Raw genomic sequence first — 26,347 nt, 5'->3', positions numbered from 1 at the left:
AAATGATAAAAGTCCTTAATTCTTCCTTCTCCTTTATGATGTGAGTTAGAGAATAATTCTTCTTTCCTCTTTAAAAAAATACGTATCTAAGTATGAGTAGGAAAGATACTATAAATCCTTTTGAAACAATATACCACAGAAAATAGAAATCTTTTTATCAAAATTATTTGATTGCTATATAATTACCTCTGTGCTAATATCATGATATTGAGCTGAAGTTGTCCTGCACTTCTGCCCAAGTTTTGCCACCAGTTGCTCAAAGTCTTTAACTTCACTGAAGCGAAAAGCTGTTTTTCCTTTGATGCTAATGATGACAGATTTGCTGGAATCATTTGTCTTATCTATAGCTAAGACCTGGGGGGAGTAAAACCATACATAAATGAATTACATTTTCCATTGTTGCTGATAACTCTAGGCAAAATGTGGTTAACCTATTTTTGTGGTTATATGTTTTGGTCCAGAGATGTGACTTTAAGAAATAGATTCTGGGTACTATTGATAGTTGTACCACACTGATACAAATGATTTCAGAGCAAGTTATTTTACTTCTCAAGGAAAAGGTTTAACAAACATGTAACCTTTTAAAATGGCAATATAAAGGGTGGGGGGAAGCAAATATTGTCTAAAAAATGTAAAAAAAAAGATAAATGTTAAAATAAAAAATTGAAAATAAAAAATTACAATATAAAAATATAAAATTTCAGTGCTATGATGCTGACAATTTATTTCTAACCTATACAAAAGCTATCAATTCTACTATTTCTTGACCACGTGTTTCAAATATAATACTGTAAATTTCTGTATACAAGTCATAAATGTCTGAGTGATATATTCCATGTTGAGTCATAATTCTTACCTTGTTTATAAATTTTTTTCTATTTTCACTCGTATAAGAGCTGTAAGTCTCTTATCCTAGTACTCTTATCCTAAAGAATAGGAATCATCTTGAAAATACTGAACTTAAAAAAATGATTACTTAAAAATTACTGAAAGTATGTTACATACTGGGCTTTTAAGAATAGAATTAGAATATTCTACTCTGTAAATGATAACACATACTGAAAAATAATATATAATCAAATTTATCTACCTCTCGTAATGGAATGATTACACTACACAGATTGCCATCCTGGCTGGCAAAACAGATATAGTTTTCTGAGATGCACATTTTCCCATGAGTATTGAAGTGGCTGAATGGTACCCATAAGAAACATTCATGTACTTCTTTCAAAGTCTCCTCTTTCGGCAGCCTAAAGAAAGCATTAAATTGCTCACTGTGGGCTCGATTTTCCAGACCTCTGTAACAAAGCAAAAAGGGAAGTTCATGTGATAACTTCTGAAGTACACAGCACCCATAATGATTAATCTAAACACACAGTAAAATGGAAAGATTAAATACTATAAGCTATGTTCCTCAATAAATTATGAAATAGAACACACTGATTCCTAACACACAAATTCATTCTGTTGTTTCTTTTTTCCAATTTTGTTTTATTAGTAAATTACAATGCATAAAAGTTAGATGTACATGTTTAAACCATCTGTCAAGGGGTGATTTGCTAGAAGACTATTATATTATTACACATTCATAATATGTAAATATGACTAAACTGATTTTAGCAGACAATAATTGTTTATATCTGGTTATCAGAAAATCAAGAGTTACCCAGTCCAAACAAAATCACGAAAGTTTAAGGCATCAACATTTACAGAAGTATGGTTCATAAAAGATAATATTAAACCTAGATGAAACAAAAATTTAAATAAATGTTTTTTAAAAAATCCAAAGTAGAGGCAAGATAAAACAACACTGCTTGCACAATACTGGGCACAAGATAGGTGTCAATAAATACAGATGACTTGTTAACTGACATTACATATAAAACAATTGCTTAAAATAGTACAATTTTTCTAGAGGCACTAAACATTTGTTCTAGGCGGCAATGCCATCTGGGGTAGTAAGTAAATTATGCAAGCTTTATCTCAAAGCCAACGATGTTAAAACTAAATTCATCCTTTCAGCAGATACTATTTGAGTATGTGGTATTTCATTATCTTTTACAAAATAATTCTAATAAATAAGAACAGAAAACTATAATTCTTACCTCATTTAAATTGTACCTTGGTGGCATTTAAATTGTACCTTGGTGGGTTATTTCACTATTACTTAAAAGGATGATGTTTATTTATATAAATGAAAAGATATCCATGATATATTATTTGATATATTATTTTAAGGGGGACAAAAAGCATATTGTAGAATTGTAGGCTAATACATGATGTTTAATCCCATTCATGTATTAAGGTATAGAAGCAATACATATTTGCAAAACCCAATAAACCAAAATATTAATAATAAAGATATTCCACTTTAAAAAAAAAAGTCATTTAGAGACTAAGCTACTATTCTTCTTAGCCTACTAGAAAGAAGGACTAAGATGGTTTGGCTTTCAATAGGCTCTCTTACAATGCATGTAGACAAAAATGGATTCAGTTTATCTTATTTAAATACAGACTCGGTAATGAATAATTAATTGATAGATGGGTTTTTTTAGAGGCTATTTTATAGGAAATAAAATGGCTAGAAACTGTTTATGGTAGATAATCAAGGAACAAACTATAAGAACAAATGCACAACATTTATAATAACAGGATTCTTAATCCTATGGAGTTCCATTTATAAGTCATGCACACTGGGACTTAATTTTGATATTAATATATAAGAAGTTCACCTTGCTGGTCTGTTTTCCAGAAAGGCAGGCAGGCTCACAAGGGAATTCTTATGTATATGGATTTTAGGAAGGATTTAGTAATAGGAAGAGAAACAACTGTACCCAGTGAGGGCATCAAAGTAATCACACAACCCTCCAGGTCACTTGTTTTGGTCTTTCCATAGGACTGCAGCTAAGGTTCCTCTTACGCTTTCCTTACATTCTATACCCCTCATCCTCCTTCCTAGAGGCTGGTTTTGCTAGCTATTTCTGGATCCTTTCCTCTCTCTTCCCCTTCGGCATGCTCGCTTTGTTTTTTTTGTTTGTTTGTTTAAAGATTTATTTATTTATGCATACAAGAACTGGGGTATAGGTCAGAGATTGGGGGGGGGGGTGAGAGGATTCACCAGAGACAGAGCAGGGAACAGAACAGGCAGACTGATGAAATACACTGCTGAGGGGAGCAGCGGGCGAGGCAGGAGAGGTCTGTCGCACCATATGGGACCCTCGCCCAGAGGCCGGGGATCGAACCAGCACTGCAGGGGCTTGTGGGCAGCTTCACAGCCCAGCGCTCAACCGCTGCGCCACCGGGGAGGCCCTGGCATGCTCACTTTAAGTCAACTGTTCTGAGTGTTGAGGTGGATGAAAGGGCTCTGGTCAGTTTCACCAAACCAAATATAGTAGCAAAGAATTATTACACAAACACTTCTCATGTAGGCACTGATAATGCTTAACATTCATCAAGTGCTTGATATTTTACAAAGTGCTTTCACACCATATTGCTCATTACTCACAAGTGCTCTCTGAGGTAGAAATGACATGAGGAAACTGAGGTCCTGACAGATTTGCAATAACTCTCATTCTAGAGCCCATGCTCTACTGACTCCACCAAATTGCCTCTTCATAAAAAATGATGCTGTTTATAAATGCTGTTTTAAAAATAACATGTTTAACAATTTGAACCTGAAACACTCTAGATAACTTACAGAGAAATTTAGAGTTAGGTTAACCATGAACACAAAAATCTCTACACCCCAAGGAAAATCCTATTGGGATCTCAAGAATTATTTTCAAACCTCACTTCTTAGGATTAAATTTAATGGAGAAATTACTATTAGTATAATACATACAACTACACTAAACACACACACACACACACACACACACACACACACACTGATTACCTCCAAGAAAAACTATCACAGAATAATTAACTTTTAATGCTAGTCAATGCTACAATGGTTTCTTGGGCAAACAATGCTTTTTTAAACGTATTAATTAAAGTTTGAATACCTTTTGGTAATTTGCAGAGGATCATCAAGGATTGGGTCATTATCAAATGTTTCCTTATCAAAAAGTCTCCTTATAGCATAGCTTGCCAGCTGTTCCATAAGAAGGTATGTTTGGTTAATATGCAAAAACATTGAAAAGTAGTGATTCTCCCCTTGGGCACACACATGAATACTCTCAGTCAGTATGACATTTGAAGTCTTTTCAAGTTTTGAGACTGCATCCCAAGAGATAATGAGTTTTACTGCAAAGAGTTATAAACAGATATGATTAAATTTCTCAATATTGATTTATATCTATCAAAGTTTTCAAAACAATAGTTAACCATTTCAAATATGCTATGAAGAACTAAAATACTTTAGAGTACATAATTAGTTAAAAATTTGAAAAAATAACCATGAAGTTACAATAATTGGTAATTCTAGAAACAGATACAATTTTAAAGAATTTTTAAAAAAAATATTGATTTGATATTAAATCTGTTACTTTAAATAATTACATAACAACTGATATATAAGCCATACTGCTATAAACAGTACTATTTGATTCATTTTTATAGCTATGGGCTATTAGGTATTATTGGCTTCTGTATTTTTCTTCACCATCTTAACCATTTTTATTATTTTTTTTATTGAGGTAACATTGGTTTACAACACTGTATATGACTTAGAGGTATACAGTCACACCCTTCAGGTGTATGTTACCACACCACACCCACCACCAAGGCACCCAGAGTCCACCACCATAGTCCACTGTACCCTCTTCTTTCTCTAGATGAGCTTTTTTAAAGATTTATTTATACATACAAGAACTGGGGTCTAGGCCAGAGGTGCGGGGGGTGAGAGGATTCACCAGAGACAGAGGCAGATCTACTGAAATACACAGCAGAGAGGAGCAGTGAGCAAGACAGGAGAGATCTACTGCACAATGTGGGTTAGCCCCCTGGCTGGGGATGGAACTCATAATGCAGTGGCTGGCAATAGCTTGATAGTGCTGAGACTTAACCCCTGTGCCACCAGGGAAGCCACTAGATGAGCTTTTTAAAGTAGTCTAATTATTTTGTGCTCCCAATGGCTTCTATACTTATATTGCATTTTAAAATAAAGATTAAAACACAGACTAAAGCAAATAGGTAGGTTAAGAACAAGGAAAAGAAAGCAGTTATATGACACATAGTCATCATCATTTACTTCCCACAACATGCAATCATTATTCTATACACACTTCTAACGGTTCCTATGTTAAGCAATCAGCCTTGAAAGAATTCTTTCTCTAGATAAGCTTTTTATGGTACAGTCTAGTTATTTTTAATACCAATCCTATTACTCTATATGCAGCCAAATATTACCACAGTATTGATTGGTCAGTTAGCAAGTCAAAATCATGACAAGCAATAGAAACCACTTACTTTCTGATCCCAACAAAAAAGAATAGAAGCTCAGAAAGTTGGTGCTAAGATAGAGCCAACCCTGACAAGGAACCCGTCCTTTCCAGTAACTGCATGAGTAATAGGTGACTAACTTCTCCTGCTCCGGTAAACCAAAACATTTTTCAAATTTCAGAAGGGTTTCTCGAAATTTCTCAGGATCATCTTCTTTTGCAAAAGACTGTTTTCCCTCTTCAGCAATTAATCCCTAAATGAGATAAAATATTTTCTGAAAATTAATCATTACCTACTAGGAAATGCTCAAAATTACCTACTATCTCAGCTATTTAAACAGTTCATTGATTACAATTGTGTATATCATATGTACATGTGAGTACTGACATCCTTAAGACAAGAGTGAGATTTCCTTCAATTTTGTAATCAGGTATTTCTAATACTTTATTAGGAGCTACAACAAATATAGATGCTACATACATTCTTTTGATTGAGCAAAGGGTTCATTCAAATTCCAAACTCAAGAGATACTGAGTTCGAAAATACTAATAATGAAAATATCCCCAGAGTACTCACAAGGGCACCAAAGACAAACTACTGATTTTGCAATTTTCTTTAGCACTGATTCTGACAGTTGTTAGTGAAACAGTTACCTTTCATGCAGTCTTTGGTTGTTATATAAGAGGGTAAAAGAAATATTTTAGTGTTTTATCTACAAAATATATCCATACACTTACTCTTATCTTTCCTTGTACAAAATTAGTAATATCTTCATTTGAATCAAACACAGATAATGTCTTCATGATATTTTGTTCCAACCAATCCCAATGTTTGTTTATTTCTTCTCTGTTGGCTCCTGATCAATAATGCAAGAGACCAAAGACTCAGGGAAAACACCACAATAAAACTGCTTTTGACATATACAAGCTTAGTTTAAAAATAAAAATGATGCTTGTTCATTTTCAAAAATTATGGTCATAAAGGATGAAGGCAATACATTTATTCTCTACTTCATCCCTGTATGTGTGCATTAACACTATTTTTCACTATAAATAGAAAGAATACATTTAATGAAAACAGAAAAAAGTAAATACAACTTATGAGGAAAGAGAAAATCCTGGCAACAAGTTGCCTATAACTGGTGCCTACAGCAACCTGTATCTTTTCAAGAGAATATATAGAATGCCAGAAGAAACATATACATAATTTAATTCTTGGCCTTTAGATAATACTGTTAGTACTATGCCTACAATCTGTGTGACTGAAAAGAGCATTAGCATGACAATCCAATGCACATTGTACAAATGTGGACTTTTTTTAAAGATTTATTTACTTTATGCATATAAGGCAGATCCACACTGAAATACACTGCTGAGGTGAGCAGCGGGCAAGACAGGAGGGGTCTGCTTCACCATGTGGGTCACCTCCCTGGCTGGGGATCGAACCCGTGCTGCATTGGCTGCAGACAGCTTCATAGTTGCATCTTAACCCCTTGCACCACCAGGGAGGCCCCAAATGTGGACTTCTTATGTCAGAAGGTACAAAGTCTTTGTTCAGAGTCACCCCATTAATTAAAAGGCCTGGTAAACTTGTGGAAATTTCATGAAAAAGGTAAGAAACCCTGTAGCAAGGTTAAATCCATGTGACTTGCTGAATCAATGTTAGATGGCTCATTAAATATTACAGTTAGCTTTGGGTTTCTTCGGTTTAAAGAACATCATTTCAATATCTATGAATATCCTCTTATAGCCCACATAATCTTTAAGATCTCTTCAGTATTGTGGGTTATATAAATCTCACTCAAAAGAAATATCTTGACTACTTAGTATATTTTATGATACACAGAGAGTGACACATTAAAAATTTTATTGACACTGCAGAATTGACTACTCCGTACAATTCAATTAGAACTGTATTCGTGTTACTAAAGTCATACTTGTGTCACATACCAAATGTAGTAACTATGTTTAATGAATGGCACTAAAAGTCATGGGGAAAAATTAAGGCCTATATTTTGGTCCTTAAGAGATAAAGAAGCTTTATTTAGTAGATACCCACTGTATTTCTGTATCAGGTTAATTTGGGGGAATAAGTTATGTAATCTTATTTTTTAAGGTGGAAATGACATTTTTTCTAAATAATTTCTACCACCCAGACTTAGAGTTGAGGTGACAGAAGTCTCACCATGTCAGCAGATGTAATGTCTTCTTCATATAGTTAAAATGGCATTCAACTTAAGAGAGCGAAGAGAAAACACTCACTGACAACATAAGAGAAATTCAGATAAAGATAGGGAAAAAAAGCCACACATCTTTAAAAATTAATTGAATGCTCTATGTTTGCACATATGAACTGTGCAAAAATTTACATGCATTTTAAAAAAGTATATCTACGTGACAAGAAAGAGAGACTAGAGAAAAAGAAAGACAGTCTTTCAATATTAAAAAGGCCAGAAATCTAGCATTCTAATTTAGACTAACATCATATGGCATCATAAAAGAAGTAATAAACTGTCACTGTGGTTTTTTTTTTTTTTAATTTTGAATTGCTTTGTTAGGAAGAACAATCCTAATTCTTTCTTTATCCAGTATATTTGTATGGAAGTATTTCAACTGCCCCAGTATGAATGAATATATAGCATTATTCATAAGATACCCCTTCATATTTCAAGGGTACAATGCCTCCTGTGAGAAAATAGGTACATAAAAAATGATTCAATTTCTCAGGTTTATACTTCCTTGGGGGGCAACTTTTAACTTCTGAATTTGATTTTCCTCATCTCAGTTACAAAGTATTTCATGAAGTTCCCCTTATCAGCAGTTGGCAGAAGTAGAAGTAGTTGATGAAAAGCAGTCACACAGCAGTAGCACTGAATCAGAGTCAACACTGCTGGAATATATGCTTCAGCTCTCTCATAGCAAGGGATTTTTAAAAACCATAATAATCTATAATCCTTCCTGAACAAACAATTAGCTTGCTATTCTCTCAGAGTAAAGTTGCACATTAAGCAATGTGTAACTCTCAAAACAACTTGGGAATATAAGCACATTTATTCAACTTATTAGTATCCTTATTTACTTGAACTATATGCTTTAAAAATCATACTTACCACATGCAATTGACAGGTAAACTTGAGAATCTGGTGTCTGGTGTAGGATGCGAAATGGAGCTACTTTAGCAGTGGAGTCGAAGACTGAATCAAGAGTCCCAACCAGAAGCCCTATTGTAAAAAATAAGAACATAAATATTACAAGAGATAAAATCAGTATCACAGCATATGGCAAACAATGAATAAATTTATTTTAAAAAATTTCTATCCCAAAGTTTTCTGACTGAGATTTTTCTTTAAAAATAACTGGGCTTGCACTCTGGCTCTGTCACTTACTTGTGTAAGTTTGAGCAAGGTGATGAAAGGGTGGCATACAGCAGTAGCACTACTAAAATCAGAATCAACACGGCTGGAATATATACTTCAGCTCTGTAACACCAAGGGATTTTTAAAAACCCTAATAATCTATAATCCTTCCTGAATCAACAATTAATCTTTTCTTCATCCTCTTTTGTAATATAAGGGGGTTAAATCAGAACTTCTGACAAAGGGCTGTTGTAAAGATGAAATGAGCTATTATTACATGTACAACACTTAACACATAGTAAAACATGCAATGTTAGCTAATACATGATTACAAAAAATATTACATATTTAAGCACGATATAATCTTAAGTGCTAAGGTAAAGGGATTTTCTTTTTAACAATTAATTCTTAATTCCTCAATTTGGAATCCAAGACTTTTGATCAATTATCTATTTGATTGTATTTCTTATTTCTCTGTAGAACAAGGTTTACTGTTTTCTTAAACAACCAACTAATTTCTCCCCTCATGTCTTTGCTAAGCAATTATTCTCTTTTTACCTAGAAGTGCTAATGCAAATCTTGGAGCCCAGTCCAATTAATATAAATTCTAATTCCATTTTCTATCCAACTTCTATCCAAATTTTCTTCAAAACCCATTTACCACATGAAATCCTCACTGGCAACCCCAAGCAATGCCTTTCCTTTTTCTCTGAATACTTATAGCACTTACTACCCAGTTTAATAATTTGATTATTATGCTAGTTATTACAAATACATTCTAAGTGCTTCACATATATTAATCTTATCTCCTTATCTAGACTATTAGCTCTCTGAGGACAACAACCATGTCCTCTACCCCTGGATTTATAATCCTAACTTTTTAATATATTGTTGGGTATAATATAGGAGCAAATTTTGTTGACTTAACTGCATCAATTGGCTGGCTGAAATCTACCTTTTCTGGAACCTTTGATTGGCTGAGTATTAGTTTTGTTTTATGAGACATATCCCTTTAATTTAGCAAACAGGGGCCTCCCTGGTGGCACAAGGGGTTAAGACAAAACACTATGAATCTATCTGCAGCCATTGCAGCACAAGTTCGATCCCCAACCAGGCAGATGACCCACATGGCGCAGCAGACCTCTCCTGCCTTGCCCCACTGCTCCCCTCAGCAGTGTATTTCAGTTCATCTGCCTGTCCTGCTTCCCACTCTATCTCTGGTGAATCCTCTCACCCACCGCATCTCTGGCCTGTACCCCAGCTCTTGCATGCATAAATAAATCTTTTAAAAAATAATTTAGCAAACAGGTTTTTGAGAAAAAATTAAATCAATTATAAAACAGGCTTTTGGCTATTTCCTATAGATTTCCAGCAAGTTTAGAATGAGAATACGAGGAGGCTGGCAGATGAGAGGAAGGAAGTTTTCATAAACACAGGATGTGAATTAGAAGAGTAGGAGATAGAACAAATAGACAAATAGAAATTTGCTCAGCTGAAAGAAAAAGGGGTAGGAGAGTAGATATAGTAATATATAAAATATATATATATGTAAAAAAAAAAAGGTAAATATTGCCTAATATCAAAGTCCTCTGTCAGATTGCTAAAGTATCAAGAAAGAAGATTTTGACAGTGGCAACAAGTGCAGACTACAGAGAAAAGAAGTTATCTGGTAAGAAAAAAGCTAGGATATGAATCAAAGATTTTAAGACACAGAAGAAACAAGAAAAACCAGACAAATACTATGAAAGAGAAGGTAATAGGGAAAAGAGAATGGGAATGAGCAGCAGCAAAGGAAGTGATTATGTTTCAATTAATAATGAGGGAATTACTGGAGGGTTTGGGGATAAGAGGAAAAAAAATTCTATCATTTTTAGTATGCGGAGGTGACTGAGAAATTAAGAGATCTGGCTAAGAGATGGAGGGTGAAGGCAGAAAAGTGGGAGGTGGTCAAAGATAAGGGAAGTGGGAGATAAATATATGCAGATATATTCTTCAGAGCAATGCAACTGAAATTATTCAGAATATGGAAAAATTGGAAGTTTGAAAACACTCAAAAGAAAGATAAAAGGGTGGTAGTGAAAGACAACCAACAGAGAACAATCTTCGGGTTGAAAAAATACAAACCAGTATATGAATATTTCCGTATATAAGTATACATCTAGTAATAATAAGCTATCAAAATAAAGGAATTATAATTTCAAATAAAAACATTTATTAAGCAAAACTGTTTTGGCAACTTAAATTCTAAAAAGAAGTTCCCAAAAAGAAGTATATTAAAAATTTGAGAGGAAAATCTTTATTTCACTTTTATTACAGTTTAAATAAAACTAGCTCAAATCCTCTTTCCTTATTTATATACACTAGAAAAAGTATTGGAAAAAATGGAAGAAAGAACAAATAAATAAGTAAAGAAAGTTCTGGCTCAGCTGAAAAATAACAGTAGGAATATGTACATGAGCAGAGGCAAAAAGGAAAGGCCACATATAACAATTACTGAGTTATTAATAACAATTCTCTGATAGAGAATTTTGAGCCTGGGGACAAAGTGGTAAACACCACAAAAAGGCCCTTTTTTAGCAGAAATATTAACAAGATTTTAAGTGTCTTACACTATGTAGGAAGGAAATTGTTCAATATTCTTAAGTGCATAAAATTAGGCAGTTAGTTTAAAACTATGCAACAAATAATTTGGAAGCTTGCTAAAATACATTTCTAGTCATTTGGGGAACTCTCCCAGTTCATTAAACTTTAATCACCATCAAGTCCCTGCAAATCATTCAGGAATTAATATGTGCCAATGTCTGGTTTCTAAAAGCACAAGAAAATAGGCAGAAAACATTGGCTTCCTTTACATACACATCAGAGTTTATCATCTGACAACTTAAACATCCAAGGTCATGAATCAGCCTACACATGGAAGGTCCTATAGTTCTACTAAACTAGGAAGATAATGTATACCATCTGTCAGCTGCATAACAAAAGATTATAAATATCAAGAAGATATTTAAAAATATCATCCTTTGAATATCTGAAAGTGAGTATCATTGTCCCCGACTCTGGTAAAGATCTGTGGAGTTTTGGCAGCATCCTGCCATATGTGTAACACTAAACATTTTAAGGAAATTCATGGCCATAATTGATGTGAAATACTTATTAAATAGCACAGCAAAATAAAAAAAAATCAAGGTTCTATGACGTTAAAGAAACAGGCAATTTGCAGATAATGATTATTGTTCAGAAACCCATTCTTTTTGAATAGATAGCGCACCACTGGAAAACATTCGAACAGGTCATGTTGCACAATCTCCAGCACATTCATTTATAGTATCCTTGACAGAAAGCCTAGCTTTTCCCTATGTAACTCCAGAAAGTTTAATTCTTCCAAGGCAAGCACATTGGTGGGAATTTCTGTCAATTAGAAAGATCTTTCTAAAATATGAAAGGATTTATATGTACAAATGTAGTCAGGGCTGGTTTCATGGGACTGTGAGCTGTGCATAGGGTCCCACGCTCAGAAAGACCCCTGTGCTTGGTTTAATGCTCTGCTCTCATCATTTTGAAACCTTAATTTTCTTTAGGACTGCAAATATCAAATTTTATTAGTCACCTTGATGCTCTTGTACAGATTATTAAAACTAGTATTATACAGTAAATACATTATCTTTTAGATATTACATGATCCGTGTTAGCTTTCTAACTTAAGTACCTTAGGAAGAGACATCACTAACTAGCATTGAATCAGTTGTTTTTATCATTATCATTAAGACAAAGACGGGATGGTGTCCCCTATATGTGGAATATGGAGAAATAAAACAAAGGGTCAAATAAAACCAAACCAGTAACAAACCCTAGAAATCTGACTGTAGAACTGAGGCTACCAGAGGGAGAGGGGAATTTGCACTGAGCCCTATAAATGATGTTGCCAATCGTGATTAGTGTAGTTATCTTTGGGCAGAGGGGTGATGAGTGATCATTATTTTCTTCTTTATACCTATACATATTTTCTGAACTTTTTAAAGATTTATTTATTTATGCATACAAGAACTGGAGCACAGGCCAGAGGTACGGGGGTGGGGAGGTAAGGGAATTCAACAGAGAGAGGGGGGAACAGAACAGGCAGATTGACTGAAATATACTGCTGAGGGGAGCAGCAGAGGATTCAGGAGAGGTCTACTGTGCCATATGGGTAGCTCCTTGGCCGGGGATCGAACTCCTGCTGCAGTGGCTGCCGATAGCTTCATAGGTTTTGTCTTAACCCTTTGTGCCACCAGGGAGGCCCTTTTCTGAACTTTTTAGAGTAAATATTTTTTAACCTTTAATATAGAAAATGAAACTATTTCTTATACACTAAATAAAAATAAAAAGGTTTTTCTGGGCCTTCCTGGTGGTACAAGAGGTTAAGACACAGACTATGAAGCTATCCGCAGCCACTGCAGCAGTTTGATCCCCGGCCAGGGAGCTACCCAGATGGCGCAGCAGACTTCTGTCTCACCCACTGCTCCCCTCAACAGTATATTTCAGTAGATCTGCCTGTTCTGTTCCCCCCTCTATCTCTGGTGAATCCTTCTACCCCCCACACCTCTGGCCTGTACCCCAGTTCTTGTATGCATAAATAAATCTTTTTTTTTTTTAAAAAAAGGTCTTTCTTAGGATAAATAAAATGCTACTTCCTTGCAACTCTGAGGCAACACAAAACATATACCCTATTCAACATAATGGATCTTCAAATATTATGATTACAGCTATCTTTTATTTCTTCTTGCTTACTCTTATAGCTTAAATATACCTAGTTCTTTTAACTGTTATATGAGCCTGTCTGGGCCTCTTATTTCCTCCACCATTCTCTTAACATACCTATTTGAAAGTCTCATAAAATTTGTCATTCAAACTTAAATACCAGGTATGGTCTGAAGAAATGTAGGTTCTTTACATTTGTGAGTTCTGCGGTTAATGCATTCTAAAGATCATACTAGCTTTCTTAACCATTACATCATATTATCATACTAAGTCTGTGATCCACTAGCTTTTATTCTTTTCACAAATATAAGCACCAACCTAGGCATCTGTGTCTGGTTAGTTGACTTCTAAAAATATATAAACGCAGTTTATATTTACTCATGTTAAACTGTATTTCACTATTTCAACTAAGCATTCTAACTTATCTAGAGCATTCTGAATCTTGGTTTTAAAAACATGAAAATGATTCTTAACCAAAACTGCAAATTGGAATCACTTGGAGTTTAGAAACTACTTAAGTTTTAAAACTAAAGCCCAGAGGTTCTAATTTAATTGATCTGGGGTAGGACCTGGAAATCCTATTTTTACCCTAACTTTGTATTTTCAAACATATATTTAAAAGACAGCCTAAGATACTGAAGCTTTTATGTACCATCACCTCACTTCAACAATTATCAACATTTTTGTCATTCTTCTTTCCTTTATCCTTCCTAGAGTACTTCAGGTAAAGCCCAAACATCATATCATTTCACTCAGAAATATTCCAGTGTCATTTAGTTTTACTTTTACTATCCATTTAGTTTCTCAGTTTAATGTGCACCTAGAGATGAGAACACTGATCGATGGTTCCTTTCAATTTTTAGACACCTGTGAATTTGGTAAGCATTTCTTTTTTTGTATTAGGACATTGACAATCATGAACAGGGAGGACTAGGGACTGAGTGTTGGAGAAGAGGCCATTATAAAACAGCCACCTCTTTAAGATGATTAGTGTGCTAGTTTAGTACACTTCAGTTTGACAAGTGGTTCCTTCTGCTTGTAACCAGACTGAGGGCACTGTGTAAGGCAATACTGCTCTAGCTACAGAAGAGTCATTTAAATGAACTTTCTAATTACAAATGAGATTTATTTGCATTCTAAGCAACATAATCAATTATAAGTTTTGGTCATAGGAAGGACTGCTAAAGCTTATAGCAGATTCTGTATCTTGCCATAAATTTTCATACTTACAAAGTCAAAAAAATACTTTTATTGAAATTTTTATAATTCTCATATTCATTAAATGTTAATCAACAAACCAATTAGTAAACTGCCAACACACTGTGTAAGAAATACATCCATGTAAGAGAAAATAAGTGTTCTCAGTAGAGGTTGTTGGTTTTCCTGATTCTATTGCTACCAGGTCTAAGTCCTTAAAACAGGACTGTGAATGCTTATTTTAGAAAAATCCAATAGCCACAGCTGGCATTTTGAAAGCTGCCAACTTTACACTAAGAGCTTTGCAAAACAGTTAATAAAAATAATTCTTCCTAAAAATGTTCTCCTTCCTCTTTCCCTGTATTCCTTTAAAGACATTTTCTGGAAAACTGGTTGTATATAGTACACACTTGTTTCCTTCCATAACTGAAAGCTTTGCTCATTAAAGGATTTAGATTTTTAAGGGAAGTAACTGTGGCTACAAATGTCATGTGGGAAAAAAGAACACATGAATTATCACTCAAACTTACCTACATTTCTAAAGATTAAAACAGAGGAATATGAGACTTGTTACCGTCTTCGTTACCATCTTTATAGCCCCTTAAACTTTATCCATCAATATACAAAGTAATCCTCAGAGAATTATAGAAAACACAACTGGCTTCTCAGTGCAAAGCAACAAGCAAGTGTGACAGCAAATGAATAAACTGGTACATAGTATAGTACTTTAAAAACATTATTTAGATAAACCAAAGCTGGCCATTATAGTAGTTATTTTTTGAAAAAGAGGACAACTAATATAATGATAAAAATTAAAAAAATGGGATTATCCTTCATTTTAAAACCTCACTTCTTGGGCCTCTCTGGTGGCACAGGGGTTAAAAGTGGCACTATCAAGTTACTTCCAGCCACTACAGCATGAGTTCGATTCCCCATTCCTGGCTGGCCAGGGAGCAACCCACATGGCACAGCAGACCTCTCCTGCATGCCTAATGCAATAATTATATGTTCACTTACTTATTATCTGTCTATATCACCAGATTATAAACTCTGTGAGGGTAGGAACTATTTCTGTTTTATTGACCACTGTATATCCAACACCCAGGATAGTGGCCAGCTACCAATCCCTTCTCTGCTTCCCTTCACAGCAAATTCCTAGAATTTTCTATATTCCTTTTTACCCAAATAGTTTCTTGGTTCATATAATCTAGTCCCTCTGGTTAATAGATTACTTTATTTTTTTTTTTTTTTTTTTTTTTTTTGTATAGAGGCATGCTTTATTTATTTGTTTGCTGGTCTGTTTGTTTGTTTTGTTTATACATGCACTGGGTACAGTCAGAAGCGCGGGAGGGTGAGAGAATTCACCAGAGCCAGAGCGGGGAGCAGAGCAGGCAGAAGGACCGAAGTACACTGCTGAGGGGAGCAGCGGGCGGCAGGAGAGGTCTGCGCACCATGTGGGACCCTCCTCCGGTGGCCGGGGAGCAGCCGGGGATCGAACCGGCGCCGCAGAGGCCGCGGGCAGCTTCGCAACCCAGCGCTCAACCGCTGCGCCACCGGGGAGGCCCTTAATAGATTACTTTAAAGAGAACTTCCCAGACCAAATTTATCTAAAATACCAACCTCCTCCCCTCTCCATTACTACACCTTTTTTTCATTTTCCTTTTTATTATCACCACCAGCCATACTGCATATTTATATTGCTGAACTACAATATTAGTCCCATGAGAATAGGAATTTTGTTATGTTCACTGCTGTTATCACCAGCAACCCAGCGCTCAACTGCTGCGCCACCGGGGAGGGCCATTATTTTTCATTTTTGCACAATGTATGCATTTTCATCTTGGTTATATTCCCCATACAATTTCCACCCCCCTTATTTTGACCCTAACCCCTTCTCCCCCCGCTCAGTGTGTATCTGGTTTATAGTTGCTTGTTGATTTTTATTTTTACTTTATTATAATTAGTCTTTTTCCTGGTCCCTTATTTAGGTTTTCTAAATTCCTGCTATGAGTGAGACCATGCAGTATTTTTCTTTTTCTTTCTGGCTTATTTCGCTGAGCATGATCCCTTCCAGCTCCATCCATGCTGCTGCAAATTGCATGAGCTAAAAACGAACTATTCCAAAGAGAAAATGCAAATGGCCAACAGGCATATGAAAAAATGTTCAGCATCAATTGTAATCAGGGAAATGCAAATCAAAACTACAATGAGATACAATCTTACCCCAGTGAGAATGGCACATATTAAAAAAACTAGCAACAACAAATGTTGGCGAGGATGTGGAGAAAAAGGAACTCTCCTGCACTGCTGGTGGGAGTGCAAACTGGTCCAACCACTATGGAGAGCTGTGTGGAGATTCTTCAACCTGCTAAAGATGGAGCTTCCATATGATCCAGCAATTCCACTCCTAGGTACATACTGGACATATTTAATGTTACTACTTCGAATACATTTTTATATACAACATGGAAAAAGTGGTTACTAGGGAAAATGGTACAAGTAATTACTAGGGAAAATTGTCCCTTTTGATCTTCAAGCACAGAAATCAGCACTTAACATCTTACTCCATTAATAAACGATTATCAAATGTTTATATAGCTATTAACCTGTGTCAAAATTCACGACCTACATAACAATGCCATAAGGTAGGGAGGTTTTGTTCCCATTTTACAGATGAGGAAATGAAGTCTTTATAAAATAACTACAGTTGAATAGAGATATAACAATATTAAAGAATCAGGGAAAATAAAGGAAAAGGGTTGATGGGGCAACTAGAATTCATGTATTTGTGGAAATTAAAAAGGAAATTCCACAGGGTGACTCATGAGGAGGGCAAATCACACTGTACTCCCTTCCTCCTTCACTGGAACCTTTTGATCCATGTGAAATCAAATTAAAATTATCATTAATCTTTGAGAGAAAAAGAAAGGCTTTGAAGGATGTTTTAAAAAATGATGAACAGTATCATTAATTTTCAGTCTTTTTCCCCATTGAAGTGAAATCTACTTGATAGCAAGTATAATTTTCCTATTTACACTATAAATCTCTAATACCTGAACAACAATAACAAACAACCCACGCCATTACTTGAACTTAACTCTTGAGGACTGAGGATCTTAAGTCATCTACACAGTGATTTGTTACGTTTATATAAATATCATAAAACATCTTGAAACAGAAAGCTTATTTAAAACATTATCATGTTCTAGTTTTTAAGGATGATTTCATTTCAAAGTTAAAGTGCCAAAATGAAAGAGGAGATAAGGAAACAGAATGTCTCAAACGCCTTCATTTTAATAAGTTTAATTTCTTTTTTTATTTTTATTTATTTATTCATACAAGAACTGGGGTACAGGCCAGAGGTGTGGGGTGTGTGTGAGAGGATTCACCAGAGACAGAGTGGGGAACAGAACAGGCAGACTGACTGAAATACACTGCTGAGGGGAGCAGCGGGCAAGTCAGGAGAGGTCTGCTACGCCATGTGGGTAGCTCCCTGGCCAGGGATCGAACTCACACTGAAGTGGCTGCATTCCTAACCCCTTGCGCCACCAGGGAGGCCCAATAAGGTTAATTTCTTAATCTTGTTTACATCACCAATATAAGGCCAAGTGAGGGAGATTATCAATCCAACACTCAAGAGCCTGCTTACACTGTTTACATATGGAAAATTCAAGAGTAAAATACTCTCAACAAACTATGTAAATGAAAGCTTCCTGGTTGGCAGATCTTCCTGAGTCCCACATTCTAGAGTACTTCATAGAATGAAGCGCCATAATTCCACTCTTGTACTAGCTCTCATCTGCCAAGCTGAGGAAATTGTTGATTTGTGCTTAATAAGCCAAACATGCATAAATTATTTTAATTACATAAAACCAGGTGCTAAATTTAGGTGCCACAGAAAACTCATTACCTTTATCAACTAGGAGGAATAAGGAACAACTGTAAGATAACTGCAAAAATCCAGAAAAGTCAATTACTTCTCTAAATGAAGGACAATCACTTTATCCCTAAAATAGTCTTATGTATAAACAAAAATCTCCACAGGATAGTCCACCCTACTGTGAACCACAAAAATTAAGTAACGAAGTTAAGCAAATGGTAAGTCATTACCAGATATCCACTACAAGTGTTTAGAAATTTAGAAAAGGATGTGCAAATTCTAACTTGCAAACTAGAGTCCTTCTATAACCATCCTAGGTTCTCTGTTGCTCCAGCTCCATGATTAGGAAAAAACTAACTTCAAGCCCACAGCCAGTCCACAGCTAAAGTCATTATATTACTAGTGGCTATTTCCAATTTTCACATGGCAAAGAAATGAAATTTTAAAGGAAGTACAACTATTACCATTTCTACATGGTCATTAGCTCTTCTTCATTAAACAAAACGTACAAATGAATCTTTGAAGGGGTAGCATATAGCATTAGTTTTAGCAAACAAAATGGGCAAAGGCAAGTTTATGCTGGCACACAAACTCCTATGAGAACTAATCCAAATGCAGATCTGTGGTAAAGCACAGCAAAGCTCTTGGCGCCACGATTTTAAGTAAGAATAAAGTGATGGGGCAGTCATGAAAATCAGCACCGGTGTTTGCTCTGGACAGAACAAGAACCAAACAAACCTGAAAAATATGTCTTTGCTCCTACCTCATCCGTTTTGTTTAATTTACACAGAATACAGTATGATCATTTCAAGTATGTGGGCAGTATCACAGGTAAGACTGATGGAGGACAAGAATAGAAAACCTGGAAAGGAGGCCTCCCAGGACTAAAACCTGACGCGCACAAGGAGGTGGGGGTCGAGGGAAATAACATGACCATTAGGCAGCCTTAGGCACCAACGCCTTATCACAAGGCACGAGACACAAGCAGGATCAGACTGCTCTAGGGAGTGGAGCACAGACCAGAGGAGAAAGAGACTGAGATTGGGCCCACCCTGGAATCTCTGGTCCTTTTCTAGTTTTGCCCGTTACCCAACATCAGCAACAAAGCAGGCCACTCCACGGGGGAGTGACCCCTCCCAAAGAGAAAAGGACTATCAGTACAGTCTCTGCATAGGCTTGGGGCAGCACTCCCACTGCCCACCTGTAACGATGCAGGTGCCTCTTTTCAACAACTCTCTCCTCTTCAGGGCAGCCTCCTGCCTGCCTATGGCCTGTCAAGCCAGCCCGCCTGCAACCAGGCAGGCCTCTCTTAGCAAAGCTGTCCCTTTCCCTTTCCTTAATAAACCTGCTTGAAATATGACTGACGTCTGTCTCGTGGACAAACTCGCCTGGGGAACTCGCCGCGTGTCGCTGAAACAGGAGCTCTGGGGAAACCTTTCCCAGAGTGAACCCAAGGACCCCGCACTGTACAAAACTACATCAAGACAACATGCAGAGACAGAAACTGAGTACAAATACGGGGCTACAGCTATTCACAATGCCTGAGAAACTTAGGTATATATTTTCAGACAAATCTCATTCTAGACACATGGAGAGGAGTAAATGGGAGTGGGTGTGACAGAGATAAGAAAATGGTGCAATTGATCCATGCTTTGAGAAAGCCTGTCAAGTGAAAAACCAAACAGAAGAAAGAGAAATGATTAAGGAAAATTTACAACAAGAAAAAAACCATTTAATACTACATTAAAGTGATATGGGTCTCAAGAATTTTATTTACCTATTATTTTTCAGAAACATACTTGTACAAACTGAAATACACATCTTTGATAAATTTCTTGGCAAAAATTTTGGTCAAGTAAAATTATGTAGAACCAAAATATTATGCTGTAACACAGGCAATAAGATCTATTTTATATCTATTCTGACCTGTTCTCAGTGGACTCAAATGAGTAAATTATTATACAGAGTAATTATGAACATTGATTCTCAAATTTTAAACTGCAAAATATTTGCCTCTATTAAATGGAGTCCTCTGCGAAGTAACATTTGCGGATTTTTAAAAACCAGAAAATGACAAAACGTCAAGTCTAAGGAGGCAATTTTTGTTGCCATGTTTTCAAGAGGACCTTTTTAGAAGCTGGATAAAATGAGTAGGTCTTGCAATTTTTTTTTTAAGTACTATAGAACCTCAGAAATCTCTCCAGCCTGGGGTGGCTTGAAAACAGAAATATCAGCACACATTATCACCATCTTAACAACATGCTTTCATTTGGCACCTGTTATCTTTCACTTTATCGTCCCAACTGTGAGATAGACACCATTTTACAGAAGAGGAAAAGCAATGTCATCTCCTCTAGGAATCTTTGCCTGCCGAAACCCTCCATCATTTGGTTCTAATTATAATTTGCATGGTTTACCAGTTAGTGGTTATAATTTTCCTGGTTGACTGGTTGGTTCCCCCTAACCGACCCTCTCCCCATGCTCCAAATTGTGAGAGCTTCAAAGGCAGGAACACAATTTTAATCGTTTTTTGTATCTTAGCATTCCAGGTGGTAGAGAGTAGGCGCTTAAGGTTGAATAAATGGAATAATTTGTCGAATGCCACTCAACAAATAAGATGAGGATGGGACCAAAATGCAGGTTTTCAGATTTCGTCCTTCTTGTTACATCATCGCCTAAGTAAGCCCAAGCCACCACTTCAAAGGCCCCAACATTCAACTAGAATTTGTCACAAAAAGGAGCTGTCTCCGCAAAGGTCCAAAAGTTTGGATGCCCCTGCCCAAGGCGAGGACTCTCAAAATAAAATACTTTGGAGGCTTTCAATACTTAATCAAGGTACAGTCCAGGATTTGGAAATGAAAGAAATGAAGACCCGACGAGTGTGGCGGGCAACGTTAGACTTGCGTTTAATAAGGGCAGCGCCAAACACTCGAGGGAGAGAGGAATTTACAACGTCGAAATAGCCTCGTTTTGGGGACCGCACGTATTGAAAACTTGGGGACGCGATCAAAGATGCTAAGTTGGGGGGGAGGGCGGCAAGGCTGAACCGTCGCCCTCCCCCGACGCGTCCCCCGCTTCCAAACACCCTTTCCAGGTCTATCCCCCAGGATGTGATCGGGGCTCCTCCCTTTCTCTTCACCTACCCCTCCAAAAGACACAGACACACACTGTCTCTCTCTGTCTCTCTCTTTCTCTCTTACTCCCCAGAGGGGGTAAATACCCACAAGGGGTTTTGTGAAAAAGTTAAGTCCACTAGTGCGAACTGACCCGGGTCAGCCAAAAAGCGACCCGTCGTCGAGGCCGCGCCCTTGTCATCGGCCCCCTCCCCCAAGGGAGGCGACAGGGCTGGAAGGTGGCCTCGGATTCTTCCGAAGCCCCCCAAAAGGGCCCCCTCCCTCGCCCAGTCCCACCCCAAGGGCACTGCTGCTCCCGAGAGGCATTCTCAGATGTCGCCCAGCGCCAAGGAAAGGTGGTGGCGGGAGCCGAGTCCCAGCCCCTCCGCCCCGGGGCGAGGATCGCCGGCGGGTGGCGACGAGTAACTGTTCTCCCCGCCGCCTTTCTAGAGCCGGTGAACGCGGGGGGCGGGGGCGGCCGGCGCTTACCTGTGAGCCCCCCTCCGCCTTCCTCCTGATAGCCCCGACGCCTCTGCAGCACAAAGTAGTCGTTGGACCTTTCCATCAGCCACAGCTTCAGCGCATTTTTCAGGAGCACTTCCTCGGGCTTCAGCCACATCGCGAAGAACTTTGTGCTGCCCGCCGCAGCGACCCAGGTGCCCTCCTCACCTCCCCCTCCACCCGTCTCTTCCCTTCACTTCTCCTCCCACCGAATCTTCAGGCGGCAGCGGCTCAGGTTCAGGTTTTCCACACTTCCCCCAACCCTCCCTTCTCTCCCACGTAGGCAGAAGGATTGCCAATTCCCTCCCACAGCGCTACCGCCCGCCGGGGAAATAGTCCCGCTCTTCACCTCCTGGGAGTTGTAGTTTCCCACCCGCTTCTCTGTACGCCCGTAACTGGAAGGCAGGACTACACTTCCCACAAAACACTGGGGTGAAAACGGGCGGGGGGGCTTTCAAAGCGGGTCCCGCCACCGAAGAGGTGTATTTTGCCTGTCTAAAGTTTACAGCTGTTTTTTTTTGTTCCAACGAGTGAGCTCCAGGTATAAAAGGGTTGCTTCTTCTCATGGTTTTGGGGCCGAGGGCGTTCAACTGTGAAAAACAAAATTCCCGGAATTTCGGAAAACAAATTTCCGTAATTTGGGACGGCCCATTCTGGGAAGTAGTAGTAGAAGCTACTACACTTACTGAGCTCTTTCGTTGTGCTAAGGCGGTACTAGGTACATTATCTCACGTAATCCTTACAGAAGTCTTGCGTGGTAGTTCTTATCCCCCGTTTTGCACGTAAGTTATTTTTTAAAGCACAGACCAATCAAGTGACTTATCCAAGGTCACACAATACCTGGACTCTGTTACCATTCCTTGTCGAATTCAAAATCTACCTTAGATTAAGCTTTTTCTGCCCGTTCAGGAAGACTATATAATTTCCAAAAGCTACACAGTTTTCACGCCGTGCGCCCCTCTTTTTCTCGACCGCTGCCCCAATCTGTTTACTTAACTACTGTAATCAGCCATGGAAAATATCTTGTCCGACTTTCCCTTTCAGCATCAGGAACCTTTTAAAGCTCTTTAAGAAAAAAAAAATCCTTTCAGGGCAGGCTTCATTTCCTTTGACCTTGTTAATGATACACGCTGTTTAAACACTAAGGTGAATGAAATCAGTGATTTGCATGACATCGCTGTCAGGAATTTTTAAAGAGACGTTATTATTGTGATAACTAAGTCCGGAAGAGTGCGCTAAAAGACAAAACAGGTGCATAGGAAGGAAGGAGTTGGGAGGCTTGTACAAAAAACGCGGGACTATTGGCAAGCTATTTTGAAAACGAAGCCTCAAGCCATTTGGCTAGGGGGGAAAAAAATGGGGTGGGGCGCACCCCGGCGCCAAGTCAATGAGCCAAAGAACTGCCTTGAAGGGGCATCTCCAGATTAACCCTCCCAAGATTTGGGTCAGTTCAGGGAAAGCAGGCATGTGCTACGAGCAAGGATTGTTCTTGGTGACGAGAAAAGGATGAATTTCGAATTCTCTTCTACTGAATGACGATGAGTAGTCCTAAGATAGCTTTCAGGAGAGGAAATTCTCCCAGAGCCCAAACTGCAATATGTTCTTGAAAAAAATCCATCTCAGTATGAATGGATGTCACTCAGGAAGTTAATTTCTTATCTTCCTGGTGAGAAAGATCATGTGCTACATATAGCAAACGTAGAGAGATGTGAGGCGTCCGTCTTTCTTTTTTTGCCACCGCCCCCCTTCATTTCCTTCTTCATCAAACCACATTCTTTCCCAATAACTTTAAAGGTTAGTTTGTCAAGGAGTGTCCAGAATCTTATGGTTCCTCTGCCTCTTTACTTCACAACTCCATCTGGATACACTCATCTACTCCCTGTTTTAGAATGAAACCCACTTTTGCCTCAGAGCAGGACATTTTAGAGAGCTTCTACTTAAGTAAACAATATTATTCACTGATTATATTAAGAAAACATATTTTCAAAAAAGACTACCTCTGTGATATAAAATTTTGGCTTGATCATAAACTACATTTCAAGCCTTTGTACATAACTGGGTTTTTTTTCCTGAAAAAAAAAAAAAAAAGGGGCCTCCCCGGTGGCGCAGCGGTTGAGCGCTGGGTTGCGAAGCTGCCCGCGGCCTCTGCGGCGCTGGTTCGATCCCCGGCTGCTCCCCGGCCACCGGAGGAGGATCCCACATGGTGCGCAGACCTCTCCTGCCGCCCGCTGCTCCCCTCAGCAGTGCACTTCGGTCCTTCTGCCTGCTCTGCTCCCCACTCTGGCTCTGGGGAATTCTCTCACCCTCCCGCGCTTCTGACTGTACCCAGTGCATGTATGAACAAAACAAACAAACAAATATAATAAATAAATAAATAAACATGCCTCTATAAAAAAAAAAAAACCAGGAATGGAGGACTGGAATTACAAACTGCCTTGGATATTATTACTGGTACCTACCGGAGGTTTCTATATCTATACATTTATCTCTATATGTGCATATTATTTAATTCTCAATAATATGCTTGCATATTTTTACAATCCTTATTTTACAGATGAAAAACAGGAAGCTCAGAGAAGTTAAGTTACGTGTCTAAGATCACATAGCTAAATAAATCTATGTGGGATTTTGTAACAGGGTGGTCCCCAGGAAAGGGGGAGGTTCCCTGCCCCACCCAAGGGAGGGTGGAGCTGAGCAGGAAGAGGAGAAGCTGCAGAAGAGACTGAGGAAGGAAGCAGGATGGAGCCAGGAGACACGTGAAGAAACTGCGTTTGTCTTTTGGTCGTGGACTGGGTGACACAGATGTGGGTGAGACCCGTGGGGAGGTGACAATGGCAGCTTTTATCTTAATATTGATTTTGCTCTTTTCCTTCCGGGCTTGTCTGGTTGTTTCTGACCCTTTTCTGTGGGTCCCCACTGGAAGATGCTTTAGACTTGTGGCAGGCTTTGGGGCCTTGTTCTGGGCCGATCCCATTTGGATGGACTTTTACCCACGAGGGGACGGGTAACTTTGGGTTCTTGATTTAGGAACTAGACTTTTTGCCTTACCTGTATTGTTTCCTAGTTTTATTAAAGTTCCTTCCCATTAAAGTCTCATATGTTTTGTGTTGATGCGGCGGATGGCAGAACCCATTTAGAATAGGCAGGTTTGCGGGGTTTGGGCTGCCCCTCTCCCTGTCCTATAACAATTTGAACTTAGATTTCTCGGACCATAAGCCATGACACTATACTGTCTGTGCATACGGTTTATAGATTTTTCAGTTATATACGGAAAGTCAAACTTGTTTGTCCAAATTCCTCTCTTCCTAGTTATTCCTCTAGAAGGTCTTATAGTTTACCAAGATGCTCAATCCAAATCCTTTGGAATTTTAAACTTCTCTCACCACCTCCACTGTCTCATAAATACACCTCTCCACTTATTTTTTCAAAAGTCATCCCGTCCTCCTATTATTGCTTCAGGTTAGCCTCACATCACTTTCTTGTTATACTATTATACTAGCTTCCCAACTCATCAGTCTGCTCCATTCTTATTTATCCACAAAATAGCTGCATATTTGTTGACAACACCTCATTATTCAGAGGCCAGTCTTCCAACTGCCTCAGCCTTTAAAATCATAGCCCCAAAGGCCTACATGAAAGGTACTCGGAAATCCCAAATAGCAACTCCAAGCCCTGTGCCATGAAAAAGCCGAGGCTGTCGCTCAAGATTTCATTGGCTTCTTATTGGAAACAAATTTCACAAGCTTAGTATATGCTCTTCAGCCTGTGGTAGGCTTAGAAGCAATTCACAACAGGTGGTTTGCTGCTGAAAGAGAGCCATTTAAAAGCTTTGCTACTCAAAATGCAGACCCTGGACCAGCAACATCTGCATAACCCAGGGGGTTGCTAGAAAATCAAACTCTCAGACTCCATTCCAGACCTACTAAATCAGAATGTCCATTTTAACAAGATTCCAAGGTAATTTGTAGGCACATTAATTTTAGATGGACTGATATAAAGCAAATAAGACTTCTGAAAATCAAACTCTTCAATAAATGGGTTGTGATTAATCATGTTTCCATTAAGACCTACACAGGGTCTCCCCTGGTGGCACAGCGGTTGAGCGCTGGGTTGCGAAGCTGCCCGCAGCCTCTGCAGCGCCGGTTCGATCCCCGGCCACGGGTGAGGGTCCCACATGGCACC

General features: G+C 38.2%; 1 protein-coding gene across 1 annotated transcript in view; it reads right to left on the bottom strand.

Moving 5' to 3' along the window:
- The window catches only part of TBC1D8B (TBC1 domain family member 8B), a gene marked incomplete at both ends in the record, with an annotated part of 62,668 nt that extends 40,385 nt beyond the window's left edge, over window positions 1-22,283 (bottom strand). Inside the window, 7 exons of the mRNA XM_084258439.1 lie at window positions 187-354; window positions 1,091-1,298; window positions 4,005-4,245; window positions 5,410-5,635; window positions 6,120-6,238; window positions 8,492-8,602; window positions 22,154-22,283. Coding sequence (XP_084114565.1) covers window positions 187-354; window positions 1,091-1,298; window positions 4,005-4,245; window positions 5,410-5,635; window positions 6,120-6,238; window positions 8,492-8,602; window positions 22,154-22,283 — 1,203 coding nt within the window. The remainder of the gene's footprint in view (window positions 1-186; window positions 355-1,090; window positions 1,299-4,004; window positions 4,246-5,409; window positions 5,636-6,119; window positions 6,239-8,491; window positions 8,603-22,153) is intronic.
- Between the last annotated feature and the right edge of the window lie 4,064 nt (window positions 22,284-26,347).

Source organism: Talpa europaea, assembly GCF_964194135.1.
Source record: "Talpa europaea genome assembly, chromosome: X".
Taxonomy (NCBI): Eukaryota; Metazoa; Chordata; class Mammalia; order Eulipotyphla; family Talpidae; genus Talpa; species Talpa europaea.
The sequence above is the reverse complement of the archived record's forward strand: the minus strand, read 5'-3'. Positions and strand labels throughout refer to the sequence as shown.